This window comes from Taudactylus pleione, unplaced genomic scaffold, assembly GCF_031769625.1.
Source record: "Taudactylus pleione unplaced genomic scaffold, aTauple2 ptg000612l, whole genome shotgun sequence".
NCBI classification, from domain to species: Eukaryota; Metazoa; Chordata; class Amphibia; order Anura; family Myobatrachidae; genus Taudactylus; species Taudactylus pleione.
Window position 1 is genome coordinate 3,153,672 of NW_028285014.1, and position 13,748 is coordinate 3,167,419.

General features: G+C 43.1%; 1 protein-coding gene across 1 annotated transcript; it reads left to right on the forward strand.

The window, feature by feature from the left end:
* Nucleotides 1–3,133: 3,133 nt before the first annotated feature.
* NKPD1 (NTPase KAP family P-loop domain containing 1) lies at nucleotides 3,134–13,267 on the forward strand. The gene is made up of 4 exons (XM_088454321.1): nucleotides 3,134–3,170; nucleotides 4,584–4,650; nucleotides 7,365–7,496; nucleotides 11,091–13,267. Exons 2-4 carry the CDS (start codon nucleotides 4,638–4,640, stop codon nucleotides 13,259–13,261), a joined length of 2,316 nt encoding a protein of 771 aa, XP_088310447.1. The 5' UTR covers nucleotides 3,134–3,170; nucleotides 4,584–4,637; the 3' UTR covers nucleotides 13,262–13,267.
* Nucleotides 13,268–13,748: the final 481 nt, after the last annotated feature.

The window sequence follows — 13,748 nt, forward strand, 5'->3', positions numbered from 1 at the left end:
GTGTCTTGAGAGGAAGCACCAGTTGGGGCTAACTGGATTGTAGACTCATTTTTTGGGTGTTAGGGACTGCTTAAGAAACACTACTATGAGCAGTGGGCACTTACTATTTTGGTATTTTAGTAATATAATTCTGTAGATAGAATGTCTATTTTAAATTAACAAAAACATTTAGAAACAGTTAATATTTCAAGCATGTTGTTGAATAGATTGACCAAATAAGAGACATTTGCATATATACAGTATTTCTGATGATACATTTCTATGGTTTATATCCTCGATGATCATGTCATTTTAATTACCAAGTCAGACCAGTTTAAATGAAATATTTCTTAGAGGAGGAAGTAATTATGATTGTGGGGATTTGTTTTGAAATATGCTTGCTGAAATACCTTTTATAATTACACAGATAATGATGTATTATTGTTTTTAAGTTGTGCTGTTGATTTACATACACACACATACATGTATTTTTATATGTTGTAAAATGGAGAGACACAAGAGAAGAAAAAAAGGCAGTAGGACATGTGATGGGATGGAAAAGATACACAAACATGGTTTAATAATACCAAACAGTGGGGAGAATTCCTCTCCCTACATCGTGTCACGCCAACATGGCAAGTGTTCCTTCATACCCCATAGACGTCGATGTCAGTACTGACAGAATTGGCCGATATGCACACAGATGGGTATCATGCTGAACTGAGGGCCTGATTCAGAGCCTGACGCTCTGACCAGAGCGCTCACTCTGAATCAGGGCCCTCCTACCTAAACTTGGAGCGGCCTCCTGGCCGCTCGCATAGCTGTGGGTGACCACCCAGAGCATATGCAAGCGGCCAAAAAGATGGACGCGATGGTCAAGACCATTGCGACCATCGGGCTTGCGACGAGACCCTGCGGTAGGGTCTCGGTGACCGCAAGCCCTGGAGTGATTTTGGCTCTATCAGAGTCAATATCACTCCCACTGACATCACTAGTGATGTCAGTGGGGCCGGACCCAGACGGTAGGCGTTCCCATGGGAACACCGCCGTCTGGCAGCCACGCCCCCGACACGCCCACCAAAGGGGGCGAGCTGTCAATCAACATCGACAGCACGCCCCCTTTGGTGCGAGACCCATAACGACGGCTACCCCGTCGTTATTCGGGTCTCACGCATGCGGACGACGGAGCTCCCTCCGTCGTGCGCATGCGCACTAGGGCACCATCGACCCACTTGCAAGCGCTCAGCGCTTGCGAGCGGGTCTGAATCAGGCCCTGAATCCCCCCAATGATTATTAGGTCACTGGAAAATAATACTTCGGTTTCTTTTATAAGACATATTGGCAGAATTGGGCAGCACCGACGGTGTAATGATTAGCATTACTGCCTCACAGCACTGAGGTCGTGGGTTTGATTCCCATTACAGCCCTAACTGTGGAGTTTGTATATTCTCCCTGTGCTTGCGTGGGTTTCCTCCGGTACTCTGGTTTCCTCCCACATTCCAAAAATATACTGATTGGTTAATTGGTTCCCAACAAAACAAATTAACCCCAGTGTGCATGTGATAGGGAATATAGAGTGTAAGCTCCACTGGGGCAGGGACAGATGTGAATGGCCAAATATTCTCTGTAAAGCGCTGCTGAATATGTGTGCGCTATATAAATAATTGGTAATAAATAATAAATAAAATTAGACCAGCTTTAAAAAGTGTTTTAGTTATAAAAGTGACTAAAACAATGGAATTACTACATATTTAGTACATAGTTCAGTTTGTCATTTAGCCTAAATGCTCACCACTTCGAAGACTTTCCGCAACTTAGTCGTAGCTGGGAATTAGACGTGGGTCCTCTGTGTGATGACTTGTGGAGTATTGCAATGGCATGCCCGCGGGTATCTACTGCCTCCATTAGGTTTAAGCAAATGCAACTATTCACCTTGCATAGAACCTGTCTTACCCATGTTAGGTTGTTGAGATTTGGGCGTCCTGCCTCTGCTGATTGTCCTAAGTGCTGTGATTCGCATGGCACCATCTGACATCTTCTGTGGGAATGCCCTGTAGTTAATAGGTTCTGGTGTAAGGTAATACGGGCAATTTCACATACTAGTGTTTCCTTGTCTATACCTACCCCAGAGGTGTGTATAATTGGGGTTTAAAATTAAGAAACTCTAGACAGAATCTGTGTACCCTTGCTAAAGTCTGCATTGCGCGCTCCTGGATGACATCTGCAGGTCCTACATTCAAAGAATGGGTCTCTCTGGTCAATGTTACCATCACTCATGAAAAATATACATTGCCCATAACATAGGATCCAAATTTGAGCAAATTTGGGGTCGATGGCAGCTATCTAAATACTTCAAATATCCTGCTCAAACTTGAATCACATGTTATTCTCTGGGTTGGAACAATGTTTGCTGTCATTGCTAAATATTAAAATATGTCTTGATCTACTGTAGTGGGATCAAGTGTATTTAGGGGCCCTAGCCCCTCCCCCCATGACTTACGGCTTTTTTCTTTTCAATACTTTTTATTTATTGTTCTAGTGGAGCTCGCTAAGATAAATAGTTAATTGATTTTCACTGTTTTCTGTTTATGATGTCTTTTTAGCTCATTTGAATTTTTATTTATAAATTGTGATCCGATTCTATGTATTAGTTTTTTGATGTTTCGATATTTACCACAAGTACTGTATATACTTATCTGATGAGCAGTTTTATTATGATTATGCTGTTTTTTACATTATTTTGTTTCTTTTATTGTTTTCTGTTTGTATTGTTAAAAAAAAACAATAAAAGATAATTCAATTTAAAAATAAAATTGCTAATTGTCAGTGAATTTGCCATCAGCACCCCGTGGTAATAATTTCCATAGCTTAAGCTTTACTATAAAGAACCCTTCCTATACTGACAGTGAAACCATCTTTCTTCCATTCACAATTGATTACCCCTTGACATCTGTATGGTCCTTGGTATGAAGATTTAATCAGACTATCACTGTATTGACCACCAATATATTTATACATTATAAGGTCATCTCCAAAGTGTATTTTTAAAAAAAAATAAATAAACTAGAAAAGTTTTTCTAAACTCTCTTTCCAAAATTTGCATGTTATCCTATGTCTTACAGTTAGCTTACCAAAACTATGCCCAATATTGAAGATGTGATATACAGTAACTAGTTAGTTACTTGATGGTGGTAAGTAATAGTATGCTTGCTTTGCATTATGTTTGTATTCAGAGTTCTGGCAACTAGTATACCTAAGTCCTTTCCCTTCTCAGTGTTTTCGGGTTGTACTCCATTTCATGTGTAAATACTGTAGCAGTTACTACTACAGTTTATATTGGCTAACCAACTGTTTTCTAAAAGACCTACAGTATTAACATTCATACAGGATGTTTAGTCACAAAATACAGTTACTATGCGCACTTTCAAGTATGATATATGTAAAAAAGAGGTAGGACGATTTATCGTCTTCTATGCATGTACTTTTAGTTTTGTTATAGCGTTTTTTACCCATGTAAAACAAATTGGGAGCAATTTTAAATGTCTTTCATTTCATCATTTATGGGTGGTTTTTTTGTGGATTTGCAAAACACCAGAATAAGACAAGACAAATGGCAGCCATACATGATAGGCGTCGTTCGACGCGACGTGGGATCCGATGTCCGACATAACGGCCGTCCCCCACACATGGTGCAATCGGGTGCCGGCTCCCCCTCCTCCTCCTGCATAGCTCTGCATGGGATCGCACATCGCATCCCCTGATCAACTGAACCTGCAGTAATATCAGGGGGTGCGATGTACGACCCCACAGGTGCGCGCTCGGTCCGACATCAGGCCCATACATGGTGCGATATAGAAGCCAAATCGTACAAATCAGTTGGATCGGCTGCTTTATCGCACCATGTATGGTGGCCAGATCATATTTAATTGTCATAAAATGTCCCAAGTATGTAGAGGTCTGGATCATTTTAATATTATACTGCTCATTTTGATTCTTTGGTGGTTATGTACAGTATTGAGCTCTTACTGAATTCCCTATCTGTCTTGTTACCAAATGCATGACTTTCCCGAAGCTTCAAGGGTGTGGCACAGTGTCGGCTTGACTGGCCTACCCGGGGGAATGCAGTGATAAGGGCCTATACTTAGGGGTGTGCCCGCCCTCGACAAAGGCTTGGCTAACCATTAAAAAGTGCATGGTCTGGGCCTCTTAAATAAATGCTAGTGCATGCATTATTATGTACCACATTAATAACAGCAATGCACTGTAGAAAATACACCATAGTCCTATGCAGGAAAATGTAACAAATGTATAATGTATAATTCAAATGCAGAGTCTGGAACCTGATCCCTAGGCCAGGTGGTGGGCCCACAGGCAGTGGGGCCCACCGGGGGTTTCCCCTGTACCCCTGTGGGCCAGTCCGACCCTCGTGTCACAGCAAAGTGAGTTAATCTGCCTCCGGGGATCTAACACATGTGTTTTCTTATACTTCTTCCACTTACTAATAAAATAAACTAAAAAATTTCTAAGGAACATTGTAAAATCTTGAATGTTTACAATTTCTTTATGTACTTTTCACTATTAATATTCAATCCTTTGTTTCACAGTGATGAATTCAACAGTACATTGAAGATAATGCTGCTGACAAATTCTGGGACACAATGCTAACAAAAGGTATTCAACTGCGTGGGCAGTGACGTATCTACAGGGCCGTAACTAGGGTAGTGTGACCTGTGCTGTGGCACAGGTCACCACAGGGCAGGGGGCGCTGTTTGAGTCTGTCAATTTTCTGTTTATTATCATTCTCACTTATAGCTTCCTCTTCTTGTATCCCCAGCATCTCCTGGCCTCCCCTATCTCTTCCCTGGCCCTTCCCCATGAGGCTATGGCCCTTTTTCAGGTGCAAATCTTATGTCCATATTTGGAAAATAGGGAAGGGGGGGTGCCAATGCTCTCTCTGGCACAGGGCACCAAAAAGTCTAATTACGGCTTTGCATATCTATATTAGGTGCAGCACCCACCCTGCACCCATCCAATATACATACCTTGTGCGGCAGCTGCGGACACCACTGAAGAAACCTCCTGGAAAATGGTTATAGTTATGCACATGGGCAATAGAGAAATGGTAATGTCTAATCCCCTACACGGAGAGGACACTGACATCATCAGCCAGTGTCCAGCATCATTCCCTACCATCCAAGTGGGCATAGAGGGGGAATATAACCGTGTGGCGAGCGTAGCGAGCCTGAAGCATGGCGAGCACAGTGAGCTCGCGAGGGGACAACTTTCCGCTGTAAGTGGGTACAACTTACTTGTGTAGCTGGTCGTTAATGGGCATGAACTGCACTTCCGCCCTCACTCACGTCACTTCCAGGTCCCTAGCACGAAGGGGAAATAAGCTCTACCATAGAGAAATCACCAGGAATATGGTGAGGATACCATTTTCCCGGACGTATGTACATAGTGTCAGAGTCTACCATAGCATATGTGCTGTGTGAGGCTCCATTCAGTGTCTCATAGTGTATTTGTTTTTTATTTATTACCAGTTATTTATATAGTGCACACATATTCCGTAGCGCTTTACAGAGAGAATATTTGTCCATTCACATCAGTCTCTGCCCCAGTGGATGTTACAATCCATATTCCCTTACACATATATTCGCACATAATTACACACTAGGGTTTATTTTTGTTGGGAGCCAATTAACCTACCAGTATATTTTGGAGTGTGGGAAGAAACCGGAGTACCCCGAGGAAACCCACGTAAGCACAGACAGAATATAAAAACTCCACACAGATAGAGCCGAGAGGTAGTAATGCTAACCATTACACCGTCCGTGCTACACCCACAGTGTATGCATTAAAGAGGTGCCAGTGCGCATGTGCCATTCCCCCATACCCTAGGGTTGTTCATTGATGGTTCTACATTAATGGTTTTTGGTTTCCAACCATAAGTGGGAAATATCTATAGTTGAGCCATGGTGGTTGGCGGCCGCCCATGCACATACTGCTGCCACCATCCACTAAGGGATTTCCCATCATCAATGTTCACCATTGGTGTTCCCCCATCAGTTGCAAAGCTAGTCACCATCACCATCAAAGGTTACTAACCACATATGGCTGATTACCATCCCTACTATACCCCTGTGTTTCCTATGGGACCAGGAGCAAAACTCGCCACCTGTCAACCACCTTGTGCTAAGAAAAAAAATATTTTGATGCAGGTGATTTGGCAGTAATCCCAAGTAGATCAGTGCCCTCCTGCCACTCTTACCTTGTTCTAAATGCCCTGAACCTAGAACAGGTGTTAATTTCTATCAAACTGAACTGAGTTATGTCATGAGATTTTCAGAAATGTTGTAAACTGAGGCTGGTTTGTCAACCGTGCATGTGAATCTCCCTATGGTCTGGACCCCTTTTATGCTTACAGGGGGATAGGGATAAAAACCTGTCAAGTAAAATAAAGGGGGGCTTCAACTGCTCCTGTTAAAATGGGTCCTTGGATTATAACAGACTATGGGGTAAATGTAATAGTCTGCGACTTGCAGTCATCTGTGAGTTTCCAGCGAGTCTGCCGGATGGTTTAAAGGGGCAATAATCTCCTTTTAAATGATTACCCCCTTAAAACATTAGGCAGACTCACTGGGAACTCACCGATGACTGCAAGTCGCAGGCTATTACATTTACCCTCTATAGCTAACATGATGGATGATGGGGCTCATGCCATACATTAGCAAGTAAATCTCTGAAATCGATCAAGATAACTTTGCACACACACAGGGGCTGATTCAGAGGAGGAAGCTGCCTGGGCGTAATGCTGATAAACACGCAGTTGGCCGCTGTAGTCAGTATTGCGCATGTGAGTCGCACAGCGCATGCGTCCTGATGGTTACTTTCGGGAGATGCAGAACTAACATGAACGCAAGAGCCGTGGATTTCAGTGGGCATTCCTGGGTGCTAACTGGTGGGGGGGTTAGGCAGATGTAGGAGCTGCGCTAACAGCGGCTGCATCTAAAGTTGCAGCATGCTGACACAGGACGCCATGTTCCGAAGGTGAAATTGCACATGCCATAGGGCTGGCACAAGCTTTAATGGTGTGGCCAATGAAAATAGCCAGTTGCGGTATTAGCATAAAAATGCAGACGCGGCAAAATGTGCAGCCCCGTCTTTGTCCATCCCTGAATCAGGCCCTTAGTGAGCAGACTTGCCATCACTTGACCCCCTTCTCCTCCACATACTTCTTATTGTTTTAATGCAGCATAAAATATATCAGATGGGTAGCAGTAAATTTGTATATATTTACCGGTACACAATACAGATAAAGATTAGCAGTCCAGCCAGTAAGATGATACCGTAAGTAATCTGTGTCACCCATGTTTCTCCTACAGGGAAGGAGACAGAAGATGACATCTATTGCGCGTGCCTGTCTAAGTCATTATGTCAGGTGGCCACACCAGTCACTGTCGGTTTATATGCCCCATTCGGGGGCAGGGTTTACATGTTACTGGATCGTATAATAAGTAAGTCAATATATTATACAAATTAATTTATTTATTTTTATACATACATACGGTATATTATATACATACATATTATATTTTATACATTTTGGTATAACCTCTTTGCTTAACAAAGTGTCTCTCTGGCCTGCCTCGGTCCCGTGATATCTGCCACCATCTCGAGGGCGCAAGTATCTATTATGCAGCTGGTGCTCACATCATTAACTCTAGCGTATGCTCACTGGTACTATATCACATACTCTTGGGGGTAAATTTACTAAGATTCAATTTGGTCCCGATTTGTCCTGTTTTTCAATTCAGATAGGATCGATCAAAAACGGACGTTTTTTTTACTTGAAAACTCGGGAATTTACCAAGCTCCCGGTTTTGACAGGATCGTTTTGATTGATGGTGTATTTAGTTGATCCTGTCCGTTTTGAAGTCCCGATTTAACCACATGAATTTCTCTCCCAAACAAGCAGGCTGCACATATCAGTGAAATATGTGCAGACTGTTTGTTGTTTTTTTATTTTTAGGGTTAATTTTTTGTTAAAAAAGTGACGTGAGGTCCCCCACTAAAAGGCTAACCAGCCCCGGACTTGCCAGCTTGTCCTGGTACCTAAAATTACTGGGAACAAAACGAGTAAGGTTCCACCGTAATTTAGGTACCAGCACCTGGCTGCAGGGCCAGTCCTGGTTTTAATTATAGAGGGGAAAAAATTGTGTAGGGATCCCTCTATTATTAAAACCAAAACCAGATCCTTTCTAGTGGGGGTCTGACCGCTAGTCAGCCCAGGCCAGGGATCCCTGGTTAGTTGGGGACCCCCCAACAAAGGGGTCCCCCTTTCCAGGGCACCCCTGGCCTAGGGTGATAGCCCGGGGCTGTCCCTGCCACCCACCGCCCAGGTTACTAAAGTTTATTCTGCGGCTCCCACCATTGACTTCAATGGAGGAGCCGTTCATTGGCTGAGAAAGGCAAGGGCTCACCTCTCTCTCCCAATGAACTCACAGAAATGGCTCTATAAAGGCAGAAGCCTCGTCTGAGCGTTTTATTCTGGAGATATCAACCATCCTGGTTGGTATCTGTTGCATGGATCGCGATTTTCATTTTTTTGTATTCTGAAGACCTTGGATGCTTACTTTGGACAAGGGGAACATTCCTGGTAATGTAGGTGCGTATATGAGTGTGTGTATGTATGAAATAAAACTGTACTTTCACGGTGTGTGTTGTGTGTTTTTTACACATTTCTTTACAGGTGAACTACTGGTACCAGTGGGCCCTTAATGCCCCGCATGCTGGTACTTGTGGTTCTCCAAGTACCAGCGTGCAGGGGAGGCTTGCTGTGACCTGTAGTTCCACTGTAAAGATAATGTTGTTATTTCTATTTTTTACACACTACATACACTATCAACATGCCACCCACCGCCCTAGGGTGGTGGGGATAGCCCCGGGCTATCAGCTTAGGCCAGGGGTGCCCTGGAGAGGGTTAACCCTTTATTGGGGGGTCCCCAACTCCCCAGGGATCCCTGGCCTTGGCTAACTAGCATTCAGGACTGAAACTGCAGCTGGGGGGCATCAGCCCCCCGCTAGACAGGGTCCGGTGGTGGTTTTAATTATAGTGGGACCCCTATGCAATTCTTTTTCCCTATAAAACCAGGACTGGCCCTGCAGCCTGGTGCTGGTACCTAATTTACGGTGGAACCCTACTCGTTTTGTTCCCCATAATTTTAGGTACCAGGACAGGCTGGCAAGTCTGGGTCTGGTTAGTCTTTTTGGGGGGACCTCACATAAATAAAAAAAAATGAATTAACCAATAGAACACACTTGCCATTCAGAAACATACAGAAATCACACTGATTTGTGTATATTCGATGGCAACTCACAGCTCAGGAGGTGGTGCATTTAAAACTTCTATTGAGTCCCCAATTTGAGTGTAAAACGGGCGACTTTAGCAAAACGAATAATGGTAAATTCCCAATTTGTATTAAAAAAGTGAAAAGTACTTCCGATTTGAGCCGATGGTGATATAATTTCTATTGTTCTGACTGGACCTTTCTCATGGCATCACCACTTAATTCACATAGAATACTTTTATCACTTCTCTATTTGTTTGTATATTATTTGTCATTTTAATTCTTTCTCATTTCATTAACACTTATTGATTTATCCTTACACATCTTTTCTTTATACTTCACAATCACCTTTTTCCCTTTTTCATGTGATGCCCTGGGGATGGCCCTTGGCTGGAATTTTTTTGGGGTGCCTTGCTTCTCGGACGTGAACCCCTTAATGTTAGGGACGCCAGTATAGAGGAGCCTTGACGATTGGCCTGGTGCTTATTCATATATTTGCAAATGTATGTAACTAATACCTCTGAATCTCTATTATCATGTAGGATTTAAGTATTGTTTTTGCTGCAATGTGCTGGGGGCAAATCTCTTTTTTCTGTGTTCAGTGTAAACCCTGCCCTTTACAAGTACCTGTGTTATGCAATTAAGCTGATTTGTGCAACTACCATATTTTTTTGCAGTTTGGAGAGGCATGAAGGGAGTCAGCATTAGGAGGATGTGCTGATCCTTATAGTGCCATGTGGAGGTTTTTTGGGGTACCTCCAAGGTAAGTTAGCTCTCAGCTTATATATGTACTATTATCATGCAGTACACCAATTGTAATTATATGACCCAGAGTAGGTGCTACCATTATGTAGCAATAATTATTTTGGGGTGAGCGTTTGGGAGTGGGGCCCCTGGGGGGGTTCTGACTGGACCTTTCTCATGGCATCACCACTTAATTCACATAGAATACTTTTATCACTTCTCTATTTGTTTGTATATTATTTATGTCATTTTAATTCTTTCTCATTTCATTAACACTTATTGAGTTATCCTTACACATCTTTTCTTTACACTTCACTGTCACCTTTTTCCCTTTTTCATGTGATGCCCTGGGGATGGCCCTTGGCTGGAATTTTTTTGGGGTGCCTTGCTTCTCGGACGTGAACCCCTTAATGTTAGGGACGCCAGTATAGAGGAGCCTTGACGATTGGCCTGGCGCTTATTCATATATTTGCAAATGTATGTAACTAATACCTCTGCATCTCTATTATCATGTAGGATTTAAGTATTGTTTTTGCTGCAGTGTGCTGGGGGGCAAATCTCTTTTTTCTGTGTTCAGTGTAAACCCCGCCCTTTACAAGCACCTGTGTTATGCAATTAAGCTGATTTGAGCAACTACCATTTTTTTTTGCTATTACATAAGCCCCCATGTGTACAGTACACTGCATTTTGAACAGATTATACATAAAGGGCACTGATGCATATTTCAAGAACACTAGAACCATTCATTCATGTGTATACAAAAATAAACAATGTAAATACTACAGTGCCTTTGATGCATGCTTCGTTCTTAACGACACCCTTGTTAATGGACAGAACGTGCCAACATAGAGTGGAAGGATCCGTTCTGTTTTCATTTTCAGAATATACTAATATGAAACCTTTATACTCATCCATAAACCCTAAGTAGTCTTAAGTGACTCAAATAGGTGCATTAAATACTGACAAAAGTATATTTCAATATCAACATTAATTTCTTATTTTCTTTATATATTGCAGAATGCATGAGAGAAGAAGCATCACGTATCACAGAGAAGGAAGAAACAACTCTAGGACAAACTTCAATTAAACCTGAAGGATGGGGCTTCCTGCACCTTCTCTGGCGGCTCCTTTTTTATTGTCCAGTCGTCACCGAACGTCATTTAGAACGCAAAAGTATTCAATTCATATTTATACACTTTAGCGCTTGGCAGTATGCAGGCAGTGACCGTCTGTGGGCAGGCCTGGTCACCACACTCTGTGAGCAAATCCGACGGCACTTTGGAGTTCTCACACTCAGTGTCTTCAATGTGCTAGGGTCGGCACCTAAGAGAAGCCAAGACACTGAATCAAATGTAAAAGAGTGGACCTTTAAGAAGACATTCTGTATCATCCTAGTGGTTACTATTGTTTTGCTTCTTATTGGCTTGCTCCTCTTAGTTGTGCCAATTAATTCCAAGAGCCATGAAGGTGATGAGAAGGTTTCAACGGTCTTTGGAAGCTTGGCTACAATCGTGGCAGGTTCTAGCATTGCTATGACTTTATTTAAGCTGTGCAAGAGTGTCCTCATAAGCCAAAAGCAGAAGATTGAACGACTGGTCAATAGCCAGAAGTTCAGTTCACAGATGGGCTTCATGAATGAGGTGAAAAAGGAGGTTCAACTGATTACCCAAATGGTCCAATGGATGGAGATTTTCCAGAAGCAAAAAATTAGAGTGGTCCTGCAAATCACCAGCCTAGAACTTTGTGCACCGGACAAGGTGGTTGGAGTTCTGGATGCCTTAAATACCTTGTTGTCTGACCGGAAATCTCCATTTATTTCTATATTAGTAGTTGACCCCAGCATTATAGTCACTTGCTTGGAGAATGCAAGCTCGCTTAAAGGTATGGCAGACAATGGCTACATGTTCCTGAACCGCACTGTTACTTTGCCATTCTCTGTGCCAGCTCTTGGCAAAAAAACCAAACTGCAACTTCTGAGAAAGGCTGTACAAAGGACAGAAGACCTCATTGACTGGCCCTGCAGGAATGATGCCAACAGAGGCACCAAGACAGGTATTGCAGAGTCTATCAAACTGCTGAGAGAAGAGCTAACAGATGATGAAGAACCAGAGGTGTGCACACCTTGTCAACCAGGATACTGCATTCAGGAAACATTTTATGCCCTATACAGTGAGCGTGAAGTTCTACATGAGTACATTCCTGACAGCATATGTCAGATGAAACGAATTGTCAATGCAATCCCAGTAATGGTCCACCTGATGATGTTGAGTAAAATACCGTGGAACAACATGTCTTCTAGATCTGTAGCAGCTTGGGTGGTTCTCTGCAATCAGTGGCCCTGCAGACTAAGTTGGATCCTTCAGTGTCTGGAGGATGAGGAGCAGCAAGGCTCCAAAGAAGGGTTCAGCAACTGTCTCCTCGGTGACGTATTTAAAGAGAACAGCAATGAGCTCTTTTCCTTAAAGACAGGGCTGAAGAACCTTTTGGACTTGGATGGAGATCCAGAGATCTTCATAAAGTTCCTTTCTCAAGATTTTCCTTTCACAGTTGAGGAATCCAGACGACTGATCCAGTGCACTGTTAATCTGGATTCTTCCATAAAGAACAAGATGGGACTCCTACGTGGTATTAACAATCTTCAAAAGGAATGGAAGTCTGTGTGCATAAACAATAAAACTGATAAGGAAGAAGATAGGATTAATAAGGAGGTGACGGAGGGAAGCGATTGTAAGAAAGAGCCTGAAAAAGATGAAGAGCGTAAGAAAGACTTTGGAAAAGAGGGAACTGAGGAAAGTGGAGCTAGGAAAGAGGCAATATTGTATAGAGCAGAGGAATATCAGGAGACAGGCGTAGTATTTATAGCAGGAATGCAGGAACAACAGATCAATAATATGGAAGAAGGTCTTGGGTGTAAAGTGGTGACCCAAACAAATTTATCTTTAGAACAGACTAAAATGAAAGATGATTTGGGGCAGAGTAACCTTATGATTGAGGCACATGAGTGTAGTGTAGAAGTTTCTCAGGCCACATATGAAGGATTTATAGCTGAAAAGCAGGAAAGGGAGGTTGAAAGAATTGTAGAGAATGAGAAGAAAGATGGAGATCTGTATTTATTGGAGACCCAAACAAAAGAACAAACTGGGAGATTAGAGGAGTTACAAATAAGAGAAGATACGGTCATATGCTAAATAGAAAGCTAACTGTAAGACTAATCAATGCATAGGTATTTAACCACTTGCCTGACATGGTCGCAGCAGATGTGATCATGCCAGGCTGGGATTTCCCTGAGACGGTCGCATCTGATGTGACCGTGTCAGAGGAGCCTGCAGGCAGCTGCTGAGGGCAAGTCTTTCAGTAGCTGCTATGCTAAGCCCACCTGGCCGTCCCTTGAGTTGCCGTGGCAACCTCACTTCAGCCCCCTCCTGCAAGCCGGGCTTCAGAAGGGGGGTGATCCTAAAAGGATCACTGACTCACAGCCCGAACTCAGGGGGATCAGAGAAGCTGCGAATTCCCTTCTCTTTCCCTCTATAGGATCGCCCACCAGCCTGGCTGCTGGCTGCATTGCAGCAGCCACGTCTTCCCCGGTCCCCACCCCCTCCCAGCAATCAGTCATGGGCAATTCTCAGGATCGCCGCTTGCTGCAGGCTGCTCTTGCAGGACTGTAAGAAGTGGAAA